We start from the raw sequence: 18,300 nt of genomic DNA on the forward strand, positions 1-18,300 counted from the left end.
TTGAAAGGGAACATAAGGAAGAGCGAAGCCCTGACACTAGTCTCTTCATTCAGGCGGGTTTACGATGACATCCAAGCTCAGTGCTGATGGCTGTGAGCTCACCCCTGACACACACTGTCATTCTCTCTTAGAATGGGACGTCGGCCCTCCACGCGGCGGTGCTCAGTGGGAATATTAAAACAGTCGCACTGCTTCTGGAAGCCGGGGCAGACCCAGCCCTGAGAAACAAGGTACCCACCTTATCTTACCTATGTTGTAACTTCTTTGGGCGCCTCTGCAAAGAGATAAGGCAGTTTCTACCTAAGCCAAGATAATTAGTCATGTGCACCCTGGGCCAGATTCTTATTTCACTTGAGAAAAAAACGTTGGCAATATCTGTACTGACCATCTGCTGTGTACCTGAGGACACTGTATTAGGTGCTGATGTGCCTTTGGAAGGGAATGGAAGGAAGAGAAAGGCTCCACCACTAGTCTCCTCACTCAGGCTGGCCCCAGTCCCTCTCGTCATACCTTGGCATAGTAAGGGTGTGCAAGGCGTCAGCAGGTATGAATGAGCAGTTACATTTGGACCCAGAGAATTACGCTAAAAACCCTGTATTGTCAATGGTTACGAGCTAACAATGGTGCAGCCTCCCAGGACAGGGCGGGAGCAGTAGCTGTGGGGAGTAGAGTTATGGGGTTCTATCATCAAAGAAGTATCCTAAGCACGTCAAAGTTCTGGGAGTTTATTGCTATCCTGCATAAGTTGGATGTTTATATCTCAAGAATTGTTGTGCTTAACTTGGAGAGTAGAGGAGAAAGGGGAAAAAGTCTCTCTTACACTGTAAACGGGACTTTGCGCTGCTGTTACAAAACCAGCCCTTATTTTTTATAGGCCAATATCCTTAGTTTACAATTAGATCAAATGTGGAGCTGGGAAGATGCCCAAGACCCATAGAGAAAATGATTATCATTGCATTTTTTCCCACTCGCGTCTGTATTGGTTGTCAGAGGTAGCGCCCGGGAGAGGAGAGCAGCCTGGGGAAAGTTTTGAGAACACACTAACCTACGAACCTTTAGGGGCACCTGAGGAGCCCAGCAGGTTAAGCATCCAGCTGTTGATTTCAGCTCAGGTCGTGATCTCAGGGTTCATGAAATCAAGCCCCTAATGGGGCTCTGCACTGATGTCAGCAAGAAGACCCCGTACTCGGGATTCTCTCTCCCTCTCTCTCTGTTCCTCCCCAACATGCACACACTCACTCTCTCTCAAAATAAATAAAGAAACCTAAAAAAATTAAATACAAACTTTCCAAGGTAGAAGTGGGTGTGGTGCTTATGGATGGAGGAACGTATGAAAAGCAATTTTCACTTTATACTACTTAACTACTATTTGAGTTTTTGTAAGCATGGATTGCTCTGTTAATTTCTTTAACAATCAAAGCAAATGCATAGGACCTTTTCCATGACATTTGAAAAGAAACCATTAAGAAGCGTAATTAAACATGCCAAGAGTCTCTCTCTCTCTCTCTCTCTTTTTCCCACTTTACTTACCATGTGGAGTTATTCTTTCCTTGTTCTTACCATCGGAATGCTTGAAGACAACACTTCTGCTTATCTCCTTCCTGAGATGCACATTTGTTTTCCATTAGCTAGCCTGGCTGTGTGATAAGCTAGCTGAGATCATCCTTGCGTTCTTATCTCTAGACCCTGGACATAGACTTCGTAAAGAGATTGACCTTTCTTACTAAGCCTTCCAGCACTGAAGGCAAGGGGGAAATGTTAGTACCTTGATATGGAAACTGAAAAATGCAATCAGACTGTTCATGTTGGAGTTGCATATAACGAAAGCTCTTACAGAGCTGGGAGTAGATACCAGGGAACCCCACCCCACCCCACCCATCCACCAGCTGCCCCAAAGAAGCCAGCCTCTTAAAGGTAGCTCTAGAAGCAAGGGTCATGGGAATCTGGCAGCCATCCAGGACTTTCGAGGGGGTATTCTTCGCCTTCATTCATTCAACAAACGCTGAGTACCTACTAGATACCATGCACTGTGCTGTGTACTAGGAGACAATGGTGAATGAAATTCCCATAGTCTCTGCCTTCAAAGAGCTCAGAGTTTACTGGAGAACTAAGACAATTAAACAAGAAATTGCACTGCAGTAATGAGAGCTATCAGCAGGGGAGTAATGAATGCTATTGAAGGCTTCCGGGAGGAAATGACTTCTAAGTGAATACAGAAGCAGTCTTCTGCTCCAGGGGCTCCAGGACCTCTGCTCCGGGACTGCACAGCAGATGCCTCAGGAGGAGGTAACCAATGACCCAATAGCCACCCCCCACATGGTAGCTGTCCCCAGGGGCACAGGGGCCCCATGTTCTCAATACTCCCAACTGAGGGCTCCTTCTTCCAGGAGCAGTGGGGAAATAGAGTGTTTTAATGCTGTGGTATCATGAATATGGACCGGCGGCCCTGCTCCATAATGAATAAGGTGGCTTTTGGGGGCAAGCCTGCAGCACTAGGCATCATAATGGTCCACACATCTCAGAAACCTGAGCATTCAGTGGGGACCAACCTGGAGAGAATGAGACCAGGTTGTTAGAACTATATGGATGACATATGAGACAGCAATGTGATTGACCAGAAGTTGACAACACAGTTTGAGGATATAGAGCCTTTTTTAAGAGTAAAGGTCATGGACATTCATGGAGACGGTCACACACAGGAGCTGTCACTCAGCAAGCTTGTAAGAAGTATGGCCTCTTAGATCTCCTCTTCTCCCTGACCAGAGAGGATCCTCTGGCTACCTGCCAACCTGCTCACCAAGGACCAATAACACATGCAACACAGCTCAGTTACTCCTGAGTATACTCTGAGACCGGATAGGGCTTATGTCTGTCTACCAGGAGCATTTCTGTGCAGGCCCAGCAGTTAGGCCTGTCCGATGTCTGTTTCTGCAGGAACTGACAATAGAATTTGAGCCTCTGGAGGGGCCTCTGGTCTACAGTAACATAGCATAGTAATTTCCTGCCCAATTCATTCCAGCATCAGCATCCAGGGTCCTTTGCGGTGGGCTGGGGGTGCGGCCACAGCACATACTATTCAGCAGACCATTTGTGGGAAACATAACCCCCAGCAACCCCATGCATAATTCCTGACAAGTGAGGTCCCAGCTAGCAGGTGGGGGTCAAAGAGCAGGACCCAACCTAGAAGGTAGGGACTTCAGAAGTTTCACCAAGGATCAGGGCCCCAGATAAAGTGGATGAGGTTCCAGATGTGGCCATGGGAGGAAAAAATGTGTGAGACAGACACATGGACATCCAAGTCCTCTACCCTATTCTCTGCGCTTTTCTATCCCTTAACCACCTCCCCTGAAATCCCAGGAACATCCTGTGATTCATGTATAACAATAGTTCTCAGAGTATGCTCCGTGGACCCTGGAGGTATGCAAGACTTTTTCAAGAGATCTAAGAAATCAAAGCAATATTCTTTTTTTGATGTTTATTTTTGAGAGAGAGAGAGAGAGACAGAGAGCAGGGGAAGAGAAGAGAGACTGAGGCAGGCTCCAGGCTCTTGAGCTGTCATCACAGAGGCCGCTCGAACTCACGAACCGCAAGATCATGAACTGAGCTGAGGTCGGACACCTAACGGACTGAGCCACCCGGATGCCCCCAACAATATTGTTAATAATACAAAGATGTTATTTGCCTTTTCCACTGTGCTGACATTTGCTGTAATGTTGGCATTCGATTAATTGGCACCTTCCACATCAAAGCAGGGGTATAAACTATATTGGCAAATGATGTTAACAAAAGTTTGTAAGTGATTTTACAGATTTTATAAATTATTTTACAAAAATCCTAGTTTTGCTTAAGAATATCTCTGAAGAAGCAGTAAGCGATTTCAATTGTATTAAATCTTGACTCACGTTATACATCTTCTTAACATTGTACATGACAAAATGGGAGCGTGCATGCAGCACTTCTGCTGTATACTGATGTGTAACAGTTGTCTCTAGGAAAAGCACGCAGGTGGTTGTTTGAATTGCCAGGTGGGTAACTCGCCAGTTGCTCTTTCTTGGAACACCATTTTTATTTCAAAGAACAACTTGTGTCCACCAGGTGAGCCTGACAGCTTCCCCGTTCACTTAGAGACTCTCATGATGAATCGGTGCTGATATTAATGAACGTGATCTTTTGAGATTGTATGATGCAGTGGGTCAACATCTGGAAAAACGGCATAACTCATTGAACGAACATTTTCCAAATAACCAGTGTGTGATGTGACAAATCATGCATGGGGAAACATTCTACCTATAGATAGATAGACCTGTGGATTTTTAATGTAGAAAGTTCATTGATATGGTTTCAGATTCCACACTGAAACTGCCTTTAAGAAACTACCACCTGTTTAGTATTGGTGTGGCATCAAAGAATATCTACAATGATCTGAAAAGACTCTTAAAATGTTTCTCCTTTTTCTAACTACCTTATCTGTGTGAAGCTGAATTTTCTTCATATGGGCTTTAACCAAAACAATGTACCAAAATACGTTAGATGCAGAGGCAGATATGAAAATCCAAATGTCTTTGATTGAGCTACACATTCAAGAAATATGCAAAGCTAGGCATGCCTGGGTGGCTCAGTCAGTTAAGCATCAGACTTCAGCTCAGGTCATATCTCACAGCTCATGAGTTCGAGCCCCATATCAGGCTGTGTGCTGACCGCTCAGAGCCTGGAGGCTGCTTCAGATTCTGTGTCTCCCTTTCTTTCTGCCTCTTCCCTGCTTGTACTCTCTCTCTCTCTAAAATAAATAAACATTTAAAAGAATTTTTTAAAGAAATATGCAAATTAGTTAAATAATACTACTCCTCTCACTAACCTTTTTGTTTTTGAAAATTTCATTGTTTTTCATAAATGCGATTTATGTTCACCTGTAGTGGATTTATGATTTTTAATGAATTAATATATTTTTAAACGTTCTTATTTTCATTTCTAATAAGTTAAAAACAAAAGCTCATTGGGGCCCTCAATACTTTTTAAGAGCATAAAAAGGTCCTGAGACCAAAAAGTTCGAGAACCGCTGCCCCTCGTTGGCTGTATGTGGTAAGGACTCACTCATGAAATAAATGCCTAGAGAATGTGTCTCAGCAGCACATAGCGGACAGGGTGCCCCATATAATAAATGAATTAAATGTAAATTATCAAATTTAACATTACCAGTTTTACTGAGCACATACTAGATGCACCAGGCATTGTGCTGGAAATGAGGATACAGTGATTAATAATAATACATGAACCCTGGCTGCCAGATTACAGTGTCCTAAGGAATATGGCTTAGAGAGAGAAAGAACTCTAATGATGACATAAGAAAATAATAGGTGATATTTAGACACTTAAAGGAGACCTTTAATGCCTTAAAATAAGAGTGAGTCCAGTGAAGTTGTTCACCAGCAGAGGAGCAAGTTTGGGTCAGGGATCCCTCTTTGGAGTCCCTAAAACCATCCCATCTGTAGGAATTCACTAATACCTATCTTATCTTCTTCTCTCAGGCCAATGAGCTTCCGGCAGAACTAACCAAAAACGAACGTATCCTGCATCTCCTCCGAAGTAAAGGACACGGGAAGAGCTAACTTAGTTCCATATTTCACTGAAAGATAGAAACCCTAATCACATCGTTCAAAAAGAAGTTGCTTTTCAAATAGTGTTGGAAATGCCAACCCCCTGGTCCCTGACCGAGGAGAGCTAGGCTCTGTGCCCTGAGCCAAGGACAGAAAGGCTCAGGGACCCCTTGCCGTCACTTACGTGGGCTTCTCACGCTGGCCTGCGACCCCACTCCTGTGGGGCCTGGTAGATTTGTGGATTCCAGAGAAACTCAGTCTATACGGCACTAAGTTGGGTCTCTCGGTTAAACTCTAAGACTTAAACCCTTGAAGACGTTTAAGCAAGATGATAAAGCCTTTAAAATACTGGAAGTCTGACCTTCAGTGAATCAAAGCACTTTCGTTTTTGCATTAAATGTCAGTGTGCTAAAAGTTACAGCTCCCTCATGTTTTACACATACAGGTATGTCATTCCAATGTAAAATGTTTTCTGCTACCCAAAGGTTGTAGCCATGTGTATTCTGAATCAGTGAAGTGCATATTTATATTAAAAAGCCACTTCTGACATTCCACCCTGTGATTTTCAAAGATGGGCTGTTGAACTATAAAAAAGACAGATTGGTTATTTGTGAGTTGATCTTCATCTTATTCCAAATCTGTAAAAAATCATTTTTGCCTAGAATCGATATTGTAGGTACAGTGGGATGCAAGTGGCAATTTTGGAAACTCAGAAATTTACAAGCCATGAGAAACTGAGGCTTGTCTCTTTGAGCTTTTATCTTGATTCTATTGTTGGGAATCCGCTTTCCCTGCCATAACTGAGTAGACTTAATAGGCTGTGCAGTCCTGAACTTCCAGCACCACATTGCTTGACATAATGACTTTGGGGTCCTTCGGTACAATGTGATATATGCAAGTGCAATATGTTGCTGTTATATTGCAGGAGTATAAGTAATAAAAGACTGTTATTAGTATTAATAGGTGTTCATCTATGCATGTTCTTGAGCTGATTGATTCCAAGAAAGAGACCTGAGTTTTACTGAATTATTCCTTGGAGAGGAATCAAAATTTATGTTCAATGCACTTTATAATCAATGGTGTCTAAATGCCCCAGTCAGTGCCTAATTGCACACGCAAAAATTAAACCGTCTTTCCATAATAAATCGTCGTTACCATAATAAACATTGATGGTATTTCTGTTATTTAAATACATCTTTAGTTTTCATTTTCTGCTTTGGTTTCCATGTGAAGATGGAAGGAAATGTAATCCCCAAAGTTTTTTTTTTAACCAACTTGCAGTGGTACTAAAAGCATTGTCTGTAAGCCAGTAAATGACCAAATATAATTTTGGAAATTAGAAGATATTCTCTTCAGGTTTGTTATGATCGATAAAATAACCAATCAACAGAAATCAACTTATTTTAATCAATATCACAAACAAAGGCAGTAATGAGCAACCCACAGGGTCCCCAGGGATGCCTGGAGCCTGACTAGCTATACAAGTCAGCAATCTAATTTCAGGATAAAAATTTAGAAAGATCTGTCGGTATTGCTAAAACACCCAGACATAAACTCTTTAGTAACTATAAAGCAGTGCCAATTTCCTCCCTGACTTTCTTTTACTTAGCAAAGTAGCACAGATAAACACTTTCCTCCATGGGAATTTCATAAAGCTATGTTTATTTTGAAGAGGAAAATAGTGCAGCCTTAAATCTTTATATTTTTCCCCTTTTGCTAGCCCTTAGGCCAAAACTGGTTGCTGATCACTGATATAAATCGAAACAGTATTGTACAGATAACAAAGTTCCAGGAGACAAAATGGGGTGAAATCACAAATGTCATGTTTTCACTAAGATATATTGTTGTCCTTGGCCTATTTGTTAGATTGTTTTAAGTGGATGTTCTTGATCAATATTAGAGCAGTAAGAATGAGTCCAGTAGCTTTAGCAATATTTAATGGAGGGCTTTGTACTATAGGTAAGAGGTCTCTAGCTTAGAAGGATCAGGTTTGGTCTGGATGAGATTATGACATTACCGATAACAGGGAAGATGATTGTATTAATCATGTACCAAAAACTAAACAGGGGCACCTGGGTGGCTCAGCTGGTTGGGCATCTGACTTCGGCTCAGGTCATGATCTTGCCATTCCTGAGTTCAAGCCCCGCGTTGGGCTCTGTGCTGACAGCTCAGAGCCTGGAGCCTGTTTCAGATTCTGTCTCCGTCTCTCTCTGCCCCTCCCCTGCCAGCACTCTGTCTCTCTTGCTCTCTCTCAAAAATAAAGAAGCATTAAAAAGTTTTAAAACAAAAACTAACAAAAGTCTGTTATTTGAAGTAAAATTGCATTTATTTTGCACACAGGTAGATGGTTCTTTTTTTTATGATGATTCTTATTTTATGTTCATCTAATTCACAATTCAATGAGTTCTGCATCCTAAGACATAACTATGCAAATAGTTTGTTAATTGAACCACGAAAGTGCTCATTATCTCCATTTGTTTGATGACACATTCCATGTTATAATTCAAAATAAACTTAATGTACTACCCAACTTGCCTTTGCTGCCTTTTCCTATTTGTTTTTAAACAGAAGTTGTTTCTGTGTGGTTTTTAATAGCATGGAATTTTAGAGTTAATAACTCAGTTTGTTGATAAATATATTGACATTTGGCATTCTGAGTAGACTTTAAGCTTAATGATTTCATTATTTCAACTGTGGAGAACTTTGGTAACGATCCCATAAGGTTTTTCATTCAGACAAAAATTCCTGGTATAGTCACAGAAGATACTGAAAATAGAAAGTTTTAATTGTACATTGTGATGGTTCAATATCCAAAGGCGTTGTGGAAGGATTCCCATCACCTAGTTAGTTAATACATCTGTCACCTCATATATTGATCTATGTGTGTATGTGTGTGTCTTAATTTCTATTTTCATAGCCTGTGATGCTGTTGGCTCTTTAGTCCTTTGCAGTGGCTTTTTTTTATCTGAACTCACTGATGGTTTTGCACAACTCCAAATATTTGCAGCGGTAACCTCAGGAATCTGGAGAACTCCATGACCATCCTAGCTTCCTCCCCTGCTGCACACCCCTCTGCAACCACAAGAAAGCTATGTCTCCTCTTTCTCCCACGTGGGGACACTTCATCAAAGGACAAGGGCACCCCCAATGACAAGCTACTTGGAATCCCAACAGAGGTGCATTTTGGGGTGGGCCTGCACTGCAGATTATAGGGGTGGGAAATGGAGGGCCTAATTCCACAAAGTGGTTTCAGTGCCAGAGCTGGCTGAGCCTCCCAGGTGGTGACCAGATGCAGTCTGTAGGTCATTAATACCAACATTAGAAACAGTGGCTAACATTTGTTGAAGGATTGTTAGGTGCTAAGCACTTTACGTAGATAATCTCACAAAGTTTATCTGCATTTTCTCATTTACCCCTGACAGCAACTCTCTGAAATAGGTATTATCGTTATCCACCTCTTGCAGCTGAGGAAACTGGCTTTGGGAGAGAACGTCTGCATTGCATTGGCTCGGTGCTGTTCTCCAGTCTTGGGGGTTTGCTTTCTGCAGTGGAGAAAAGCAAGGAGAGTGGTCCAGATGAAGCCATGGATGTAGCAGAGAGAGACAGAGTGCGAGTGGGGGAGGAGCAGAGAGAGAGGAAGACAAAGACAAAGCAGGCTCCAGGCTCTGAGCTGTCAGCACAGAGCCTGGCGCAGGGCTCAAACCCATGAACCACGAAATCATGACCTGAGCCAAAGTCAGATGCTTAACTGACTGAGCCATCCAGGAGCCCCAAAATTATTTTTGATCCATAGGCTGCAGAATGGATATTGTGTTAGCAGTCATGAAAAAACAATTCATCTTGTTACCTAACCAATGTGGGTCCACTCCCTGATGAGTTTTGGACAGACCGCACCAGGTGGGATTCCTTTACAAACTCCTATTTGTACAAATAAAGAGATCATGTGGAATGATTTCTCAAACAGGGGTAAGCAGGCTCCTTTTACAAGGGCTTGGGATGAATATTCAGAGGAGCTTTTAACATTAAAATAAAAATGACAAGCTGAGGTAAATTTGTAGGGCATTTCTGATTCATCTGAGCAGGCAAAGTCCTGGGATCTACTCAAATGTTTCTTTTCCTGTTCCGGCAATTTGTTAGTTTCTAAAAGATGAAATTGATAGAAGTTTCTAGGAGTTTCCTAAGTTCAGCGGGTCAGGGGGTCATGCCAGTGACAATCTCATAGTCCATCAGAGTTCTTGGGTGACCAGGTGCACTGTCAATAAGCAGCAATATTTTGAAAGGAATCTTTTCCTTCTGAGCATCAGGTCTCAACAGGGGCTTAAAATATTTGGTAAACTATGTTGTAAACAGATGTGCTGTCATCCAGGCTTGGCTGTTCCAATTATAGGGCACACACAGAAGACATTCAGCATCATCCGTCAGGGCCCTAGAATTTTCAGAATGGTAAATGAGCATTGGCTCCAACTTAAAGTCCCCAGCTGCGGTAGCCCTTAACAAGAGAGTCAGCCTGTCCTTTGAAGCTTTGAAGCCAGGCATTGATTTCTCCTCTGGAGCTGTGAAAGCCTTAGCTGGCATTTTATTCTAATAGAGGGCTGTTTCATCTGCATTGAAAACCTGTTTAGTGTAGCTCACTTTTGACTTAACGTGAGAGACATGTGACTCTTCCTTTCACTTGAACACGTAGAGACCACCATCGGATTATTAATTGGCCAAATTTCACTACTGTGTCTCAGGGAACAGGGAGGCCTGAGGAGAGGGAGCAGTGGGGGAATGGCCGGTGGGGGGAGCAGTCACAACACACACATGACATCTATCAGTTAAGTGAGCTGTCTCATTCAGGAGCAGTTCATGGCGCCCTAGAACAATTACAATAGCAGCATCAAAGATCCCAGACCACAGCCTGCCATAACAAATAATGAAAAAGTTTGAAATATTGCAAGCATTACCAAATTGTGACACGAGACGGGAAGCAGGCAAATGCTGTTGGAAAAATCAACCTTGCTTAATACAGGGTTGCCACAGATCTTCAATTTATTAAAAAAAAAAAAAAAAAGCAGTACCTGTAAAGCATAATATAACAAAGCACACTAACATGAGGTGGGCCTGCACTTTGTGCCACACGATAGAGATTTGAGATCTGTGTGGCGCAGCATCGATGAGCCTGTGAGTTAATGTTTTACTACCTTCCTGGTAAAATGAGAGAAACCACATTTCATCTCTGCTGGGCAATTGGTTTAGTGAGAGTTATTTCACTGGGACAAGATGCTAAAAAATCAGTGCATAGAACTATGTGGAGGCCCCGCTGTGACCAGAGTGAACCATGTTAGGATTTCTCACACCATTGCCCAACATCAGCTCAAGCCCTGTACTTACCTGTGCTTCAACATATGGAGGAAAACAAACACACACACAAAACAAGTTATGTGCTCTGTAGGAAAAAATTAGAATAATTTATTTCCCGTTCCGCTGGCTGAGTGCCCAGCTTGTGTCCTCAGTCCGCTTAGCATACCAAGCACAGTGAGATAAACCCAAACAAACAGAGGGGTTTCTCCAGGCTCTCCAACTGTACTTAACGCTCAGTTACATTGAGGCATTAGTAGGTCTGGAAAGTCTTAGAATCTTTTCCAGGTGTCCTCACTTTTATTTTTAGCAATACGTTAAAGATAATTTTAAAATACAAGTGAAATTGGGGTGCCTGGGTAGCTTAGTCCATTAAGCATCCGACTTCAGCTTCTCTGCTGTCAGCCCAGGGCCCACTTCAGATCCTCTGTCCCCTTCTCTCTGCCTTTCTCTCTCTCTCTCCCTCAAAAATAATAAATAAAACATAAAAATAAATAAATAAAATATAAGCGAAGTCATGTTTTATCAATTGAAGGAAGCTAATTGAAGATCTTCGGTTCTTACACGCCCCGTCAGCTTTGTCTCTGTGAACAGAGAGAATTCCTCCTTCTCTGTCTGGTGTCTTCTGACCTCCCTTCACTAGGACTTCACCCTCTGGTTTTTATTTTTATTTTAATGTTTATTCATTTTGAGAGAGAGAGAGCATGAGTAGGGGAGGGAGAGAGAGAGAGAAGGAGAATCCCAAGCAGACTCCATGCTGTCAGTGCAGAGCCCAAGTCGGGGCTTGATACCACAAAGCATGAGATCATGATCTGAGCTGAAATCAAGAGTCAGATGCTCAACTGACTGAGTCACCCAGGCGCCCCTCACCCCCTGATTTTTCACAAGGGAAATGCTGCTATTACTCCCTCTTCCCACAGTTGAACTTTTAAGAACAGCCATAGAAAGAAAGTCTCCAATTTATAGGAGTTGGACTCCCTATTTTGGGAAAGATTAGAGCCCAAACACCCCAGGCAAAGAAAATTGTGTCATGTGACTGAACTCTACAGACCAGGGAATGCCAATGTGAAGCACCGAGAGCCAAGTTTCAAGTTATTCCCACATTGGTAGCATCCTCTCTGCATGGAAGTCACATATAACCTGGGGCTGGATTGATCACCAGTTTAAGTGTCCTTACTAGGGAGAATGTTTTACAGTAAGTCTGACCAACAATGCCGCATCTCTGAGTCACTTAAAACCACTGGCACCAAAGTCATGAGTTATAGCTGTCAGCTCTTTTAAATGAGGATGTCTGTAAAAGCTTGCTTAAGTATGGAGTTTAAAAGTCTATTACAAAATCCAAAAGAACGGAGTGCATATTTCACACAAAAAGACATCTGCCAGAATGTTCATAGCAAGTTCATTGATAACTAACCCAAATATTTGCATGCTATTTTTATACCATGGAATACTACTCAGCGATAGAAAGGATGGATTACTGCTCTGAGCAATGTGGATGAGTCTCACACCCCCACATCTGACAATGTTGGGTAAAAGAAACCAGGCAGAGTATGATTCCATTTACACCAAGTTCAAGAACGGGTGAAACCAACTCATGGTGTTAGAAGTCAGAATTGTGGCTACCTCTTGGTTGGAGAGAGGTGATGATATTGACTGGAAAACAGCCTGAGGAAGCCCCTGCTGTGCTAAAAATGTTCTATAGCCTTCCTTTAGATGGTGACTACATGGACCTGGGGTAACTAACCCCCAAGAAGGCCTCCTATGCTCCCCTTCTAGTATTCTTGTGCTTATGTAGTTTTCCTGCACTGTATGAGGACTGGTCTGTATAATCAGTGAATATGGCAAAGCGTAGCCTGACAGAAGAGAGGTATAAGGAGGTCACCTGCTCCCTCTCCCTGTGTTCAGCTAGGTAACCTCCTACTATCTGTAGGTGCTTCTTTTAAGGCTGGCTCTAGCTGCTGGTCCCGGACCTTTTTTTTAGGCAATCCGTCAGTAATACTTACAATGTCTGTGAATGCTACGGGCATTCTATGACATTACTAGCAAAAATGGGACTAACTTCTCCATCAGGCACAATAGACAGAGGGCCTAGGGCTTCTGTATACATTTAAGTTCACACGAAAATGTTTTAATTTCTATTTCTTTTAATTAGAAGAAAATAATAATGTAATAATAATGAATATGTAATAATGAAGCCAGCCTGTATTATATTTGTCTTTATACCAAAGCAGTTGTAAAATGTAACCTTAAGTGGTTGTTTTGGAAGGAGGAAGGGGTACCCAAAAACAAAGGTGCTTAGGGCCCACAAAAGTCATAATGCATTCCTGAGCAAAAGGAGGGGTACTATGGACTGAATCGTGTCCCCCAGATTTCTACATTGAAGTCCTAACCCCCAATGTAAATATATTTAGAGAGATAGGGCTTTTAGAAGGTAATTAGGGTAAATGAGGTCATAAGGGTGTGGCCTTAATCCAAGAGTGCTACTGTCTTTATACAAAGAGGAAGAGATTTCTCTCTCTCCACACGCATGTACCAAGGAAAGACCTCTGTGAGCACTCAGTCAGAAGGCAGGTGTCAATGGGCACCTGGGTGGCTCAGTTGGTTAAGTATCCAACTCTTGGTTTCTGGTCAGGTCATGATCTCATGGTTGGTGGGACTGAGCCTTGAGTGGAATCTGAGCTGACAGCACAGAGCCTACGATTCTCTCTCCCTTCCTCTCCCTCTGCCTTTCCCCAACTGGCATGTGCACTCATGCTCTCTCTCTATCTCTCTCAAAATAAATAAACTTAAAAAAACAAAGGAAAAAAGAAGGAAAGCAGCTATCTAGAAGCCAGGAACTGGGTCCCCACCAGAAACCTAACTGGTTAGCACCTTGATCTTCTACTTCTCAGTCTCCAGAGCCACAAGATATAAATTCCTGTTGTTTAAGCCACCAAGTCTAAGGTATTTTGTTATGGCAGCCTAAGCTATTATAAGGGGAAAAAGTTAAAATTTAAAAAAAGTAAGCAGAGAAGGACTGGGTCCATCAGCAATGGGCTCAGATATCACCAGGTGAAGTCAATTGCATCCTAGACCCCAAAGACCCAGCTCTGTCTTCATTTCCTGTTATTGAACTTCAGCCTTCAAAGGAGAAACCAGGCAAGCTGGAAACCTGTGCCGTAGTTAGGCATTCTTTTTTCTTTGCCCACTTGTATCATGGCCTGCTTTGAAGTTTTTAAGTCAGCAAGAAAAAAATGTTTCTATATTAGAAGGATTCAAAGGTATTTTCTTATAATAAAATTTTATTAACAAGAATATACTACTCAAAGCACATCCCTAGTCTAGAAGATGAGGTATAGTCACTGCTTAGTCATTGAGGTAACTGATGAGAGGGTTAAAGAACATGTTTTATGGAGGACATTGTGATCATCTGTGTTGAATATGCTAAGAGGTGAAGTATGATGATGTAAAGGGGTTGTCATTAGATTTGGCAACCCAAAAGCCAATGATAACTTTCACAAGAGCAGGTATCCCTGTACGATTATTTCGGCTTTGCAGGAAGGAAGGGAACTGTACCCTTATATCATTCCTTACAGCAAAATAATTCCAGATCATGATTTCCATGGAATCATTAAATTCTAGAGGGAAATACAGAGTAAATTTTTATAATCCCACAAACTCATAAATTAGTAAAGTATCTGCAACATATATGCTAGACAAATAGGTTAATTTTCTTAATAGAGAGTTCTTACGAGTCCATATGAAAAAGAAAGCAATAGAAAATAAAAAACAAGAACAAGAAACAAAATCATTTATGAATGTACAAAGATTCTTAATCTCACTCATAGTCTCTTTTATAATTATAATCTCCCTTATAATTAATAAAATACAAATTAAAGCATCACAGTTTTTAAAAATAAGAAATAAAATAAGTAAAATCACAGATGCCATTTTTCACCTATCAGAATGGCAAAGATAAGTGTGGCCAAGGAGGTGGGAATCAGGCACTTCTAGATGTCATTAACAAAGGAGTAAATCGCAATCTCTTTGGCGTGCAGTTTAGCAAGACTGAAAATTAAAATGCACATTTTCTTTGAGCCAACAGTATGTTTTTTCAACAGTTCTATGTGCACAAGGATTTAGGCATAGGATGTTTACTGCATTATTGTTTTCAGTAACCAAAGTGACACACCAAATGTCCAAAACGATGTTGATTAAATAAATTATGTAATGGATCAAAACTATCAACATGAGTATTTCTAGACTTCCCCTTCCATCTGCTAGGTAAAGAGAATTTTGTCTTGGATCAACTTTCCCATCTTCCTCCCTAAAGTAAATGTTCAATAGCTTCTAGACTTATCTGATACAGTATCATGAGTGAATCAGAGGATACAGAAAGATGCAAAGGTTTGTGGAATCCAGACAAGCTTAGGAATGTGAGGAAGCACATGGAAGAAAAAAGGTGAATTTTTACGGTATCATCAGAACCGCACAAACTCTTCATATATACCAGAAATGTGGCTTGAGACTTGAGTTATTTTGAAATAGTTTTGGTTGGTGAACTATATTTTCCTAATAGGTACTGCTCTGAGACTGGCTTCCATCACTCTGGCTTCAGAAATGTTATATACACATAATGAAATCCTATAGAGCTAGTAAAAGTAGTGAGGTGGAAAAGTATATTGCTAAATGTTAAAAAAAAAAAAGCAAGCTTCAAACTGGGTACAGTATGTCCCACTGATTTTAAAATATTATATTCACATATATGCTTTCGAATGCATGGTTTTCCAAAGATGTTTCTGCATATTTATAAAGATGTATGTCTAATCAATTCATTTTCCCCTCTTATTTTATCCTTCATTATTATGCAATCAATGTTTAGTGGTGTTTATAATGATACTGATATTAAATATTGCTTAAACAAACTAACAAAAAGTCTCTCTTAGGATCTCAACATGTTAAAACAATTTTCATGGAAAGAACAAATACACCATAGTGTGACAGATTACTCATAATGATGGAATTATAAATAATTTTTTATTCTGTCCCTGAACTTTTGTGTATTTTCAAAGTTTCTACTATATGCATGAATTACTTTGTCATCAGCAAAAAGCCACATTTCTCTTAGAAATATGATAGTTTAGGGGCGCCTGGGTGGCTTAGTCGGTTAAGCGTCCGACTTTCACTTAGGTCATGATCTCGCGGTAGTGTGTTCGAGCCCCATGTCGGACTCTGTGCTGACTGCCAGCTCAGAGCCTGGAGCCTATTTCGGAGTCTGTGTCTCCCTCTCTCTCTGACCCTCCCCTGCTCGCTCGCTCTCTCTCTCTCTCCTAGAAATAAATAAAACATTAAAAAAAAAAGAAATATGATAGTTTATTTACAAAATATTTTCTAGGCTTTTGGGTATTGTTGAAGTAGTACAAAAGAACCAGGAAAAAATGTCTAAAGGTATTTTTGTTATCTTTTTAGTGAATAGTGGACATAATTAGTGGGGCATCATAATTTCTCCCTATCCCCGAAATGTCTCATACTTCCTTTACTCAAGTTATTTAGTTAGGGCTTTTTCTTTTTTCCATTTGGACTTTGTTAAAACTGCAAGGGTAACTAATCCACTATGATCCAAGGAATCCATTACAGCAGTAAGTTTAGAATTTGAGCGTGTATGGGAATCACCGGGAGGGCTTATTAAAACTCAAAGAGGGGGCACCTGGGCAGCTCAGTGGGTTAAGCATCTGACTTCCGTTTAGGGCATGATCTCACAGTTCCTGAGTTCAAGCCCCACATTGGGTTCTGTGCCAACAGCTCAGAGCCTGGAACCTGCTTCAGATTCTGTCTCCCTCTCTCTCTGCCCCTCCCCCACTCACAGTCTGCCTGTCTGTCTCTCTCAAAAATAAATACACTTAAAAAAAAAAAACCTCAGAGCTGGCTCGTCCTGAGTTTCTGATTCAGTGGGTCTAGGGTGGAACCTCCAATTTGCCTTTGTAAGCCGTTCCCAGCTGATGCTAACACTGCTGGTTCAGAGACAGTTTGAGTCCCTCCAAAATGAATGAATACTATTTTATCTCAAATGAATCACCAAGGACGCGAAAGAGCATGGTTGGGAGAGGAGGAAGCCCTTGTGTAAGATCTAGGACTAGCTGAGAGTCTAGAGGAAATCCCCATGATTTCAATGCCCAGCCACCCAGGAGGACATCCCAGGGCCGATGAAGTGGGCAGGCAAGACAGTAATCAAACCAGATGATTTGTAAACCGTGCTGGGAATATCACCTGCATCATGGTCCTACCTAGGACTGGGTTTGATCATTGCTACAGATGGATATTTAGTCTTGTCATTGTAAACTAGCTTCTGCTTTGGGAAAAGAGGTCCTTATTTTCATTTCCTTAACTTCAAATTGGTAATGACTGATGCTTTTGAGCAGTGTCAATAATTGAAATCTGAGGGGAAATGTTACTAGAAATGCATATAATATGCATTCTATTTTTGCAAGGGCAAGACTCAAAAATGAAGACGCCTCTTTTTCTTCGTGTTACTTGACTTCACCTCAAAATTAAAAGTGAACTCTGGTACCATCTCTGGGTCAACCCTGAGGGCGCGGCGGGAAGTCCCTCCAGCCACCAGTCCAAAGCCACGCGACTAGCAGCTCTGCCAGCAGGTGGTGTAGTTCCAGAGCTTTTCCGAACATGGGCTGAAAGGCCACAAAACGGAGACTGGTTAGCTCCGGAACCTCGCCCACCGCCGCGCTCCGCCCCTCGCGTTTCCGGATCACAACACCGTCAGGCCACCGCGCGGCACCGCCCCTTATGTCGCTGAAGCCCAGGCTCGGATTCCTTTTTGGGGGCTGAGTCTGTGACGGAGAATTTGCTCGGAATGCTAATCCGGACCGAAATAAATACATATTCCGCTGAGCAGTCGTTAAATAAATACGTATTCCGTTGAGGAGTGGGATCGGAATTGGGAAGACAGTCTCCCAGTGCTCCCATTTGCTATAACCTCCTCGCCCACCGTCCCCAGCCCAGAAAACACAAAAAGGGGAAAACGTTAAAACATCAAAACCCACGCTTTCGGAAATATCCTTCCAGGCCTGATTCCAGAAGTTCAGCTGCCCTGGTCTGGGGTCCCTACCCTATATCGCACCCCCAGAACCATATGACCACGAAATGCTGAGCTGGTACGCCGGAGGACCGCGTCTCCTGAGCCCCGTGGCCCAGTCCGGCTCCGCCCCGGCCCCGGCTGGGCCCCGCCCCCTGTTCCACCCTCCCCGGGTCGGCCCCGCTCCTCCCAGAACCGGTCCTGGGCGTCCCGCCAGGGGCACCACCCAGAAGGAGGAGGGGCCAACGACGCCTTCCTCTCTCCTGACGAACGCTAGCTCCCCGCCGCCGGCGCCGG

The 18,300-nt window shown here is 42.3% G+C and overlaps 1 protein-coding gene across 2 annotated transcripts in view; it reads left to right on the forward strand.

Moving 5' to 3' along the window:
• ANKRD29 (ankyrin repeat domain 29) overlaps positions 1-7,695 on the forward strand; it is a 50,808-nt gene extending 43,113 nt beyond the window's left edge. For both annotated transcript variants that reach the window (XM_039217622.1, XM_039217629.1), the window contains 2 exons: positions 132-230; positions 5,526-7,695. In XM_039217622.1, the coding sequence (XP_039073553.1) occupies positions 132-230; positions 5,526-5,606 (180 nt within the window). In that variant the 3' untranslated portion in view covers positions 5,607-7,695. The remainder of the gene's footprint in view (positions 1-131; positions 231-5,525) is intronic.
• Positions 7,696-18,300: the final 10,605 nt, after the last annotated feature.

Source organism: Hyaena hyaena, unplaced genomic scaffold, assembly GCF_003009895.1.
Source record: "Hyaena hyaena isolate Hyena2069 unplaced genomic scaffold, ASM300989v1 scaffold_14, whole genome shotgun sequence".
Classification (NCBI taxonomy): domain Eukaryota; kingdom Metazoa; phylum Chordata; class Mammalia; order Carnivora; family Hyaenidae; genus Hyaena; species Hyaena hyaena.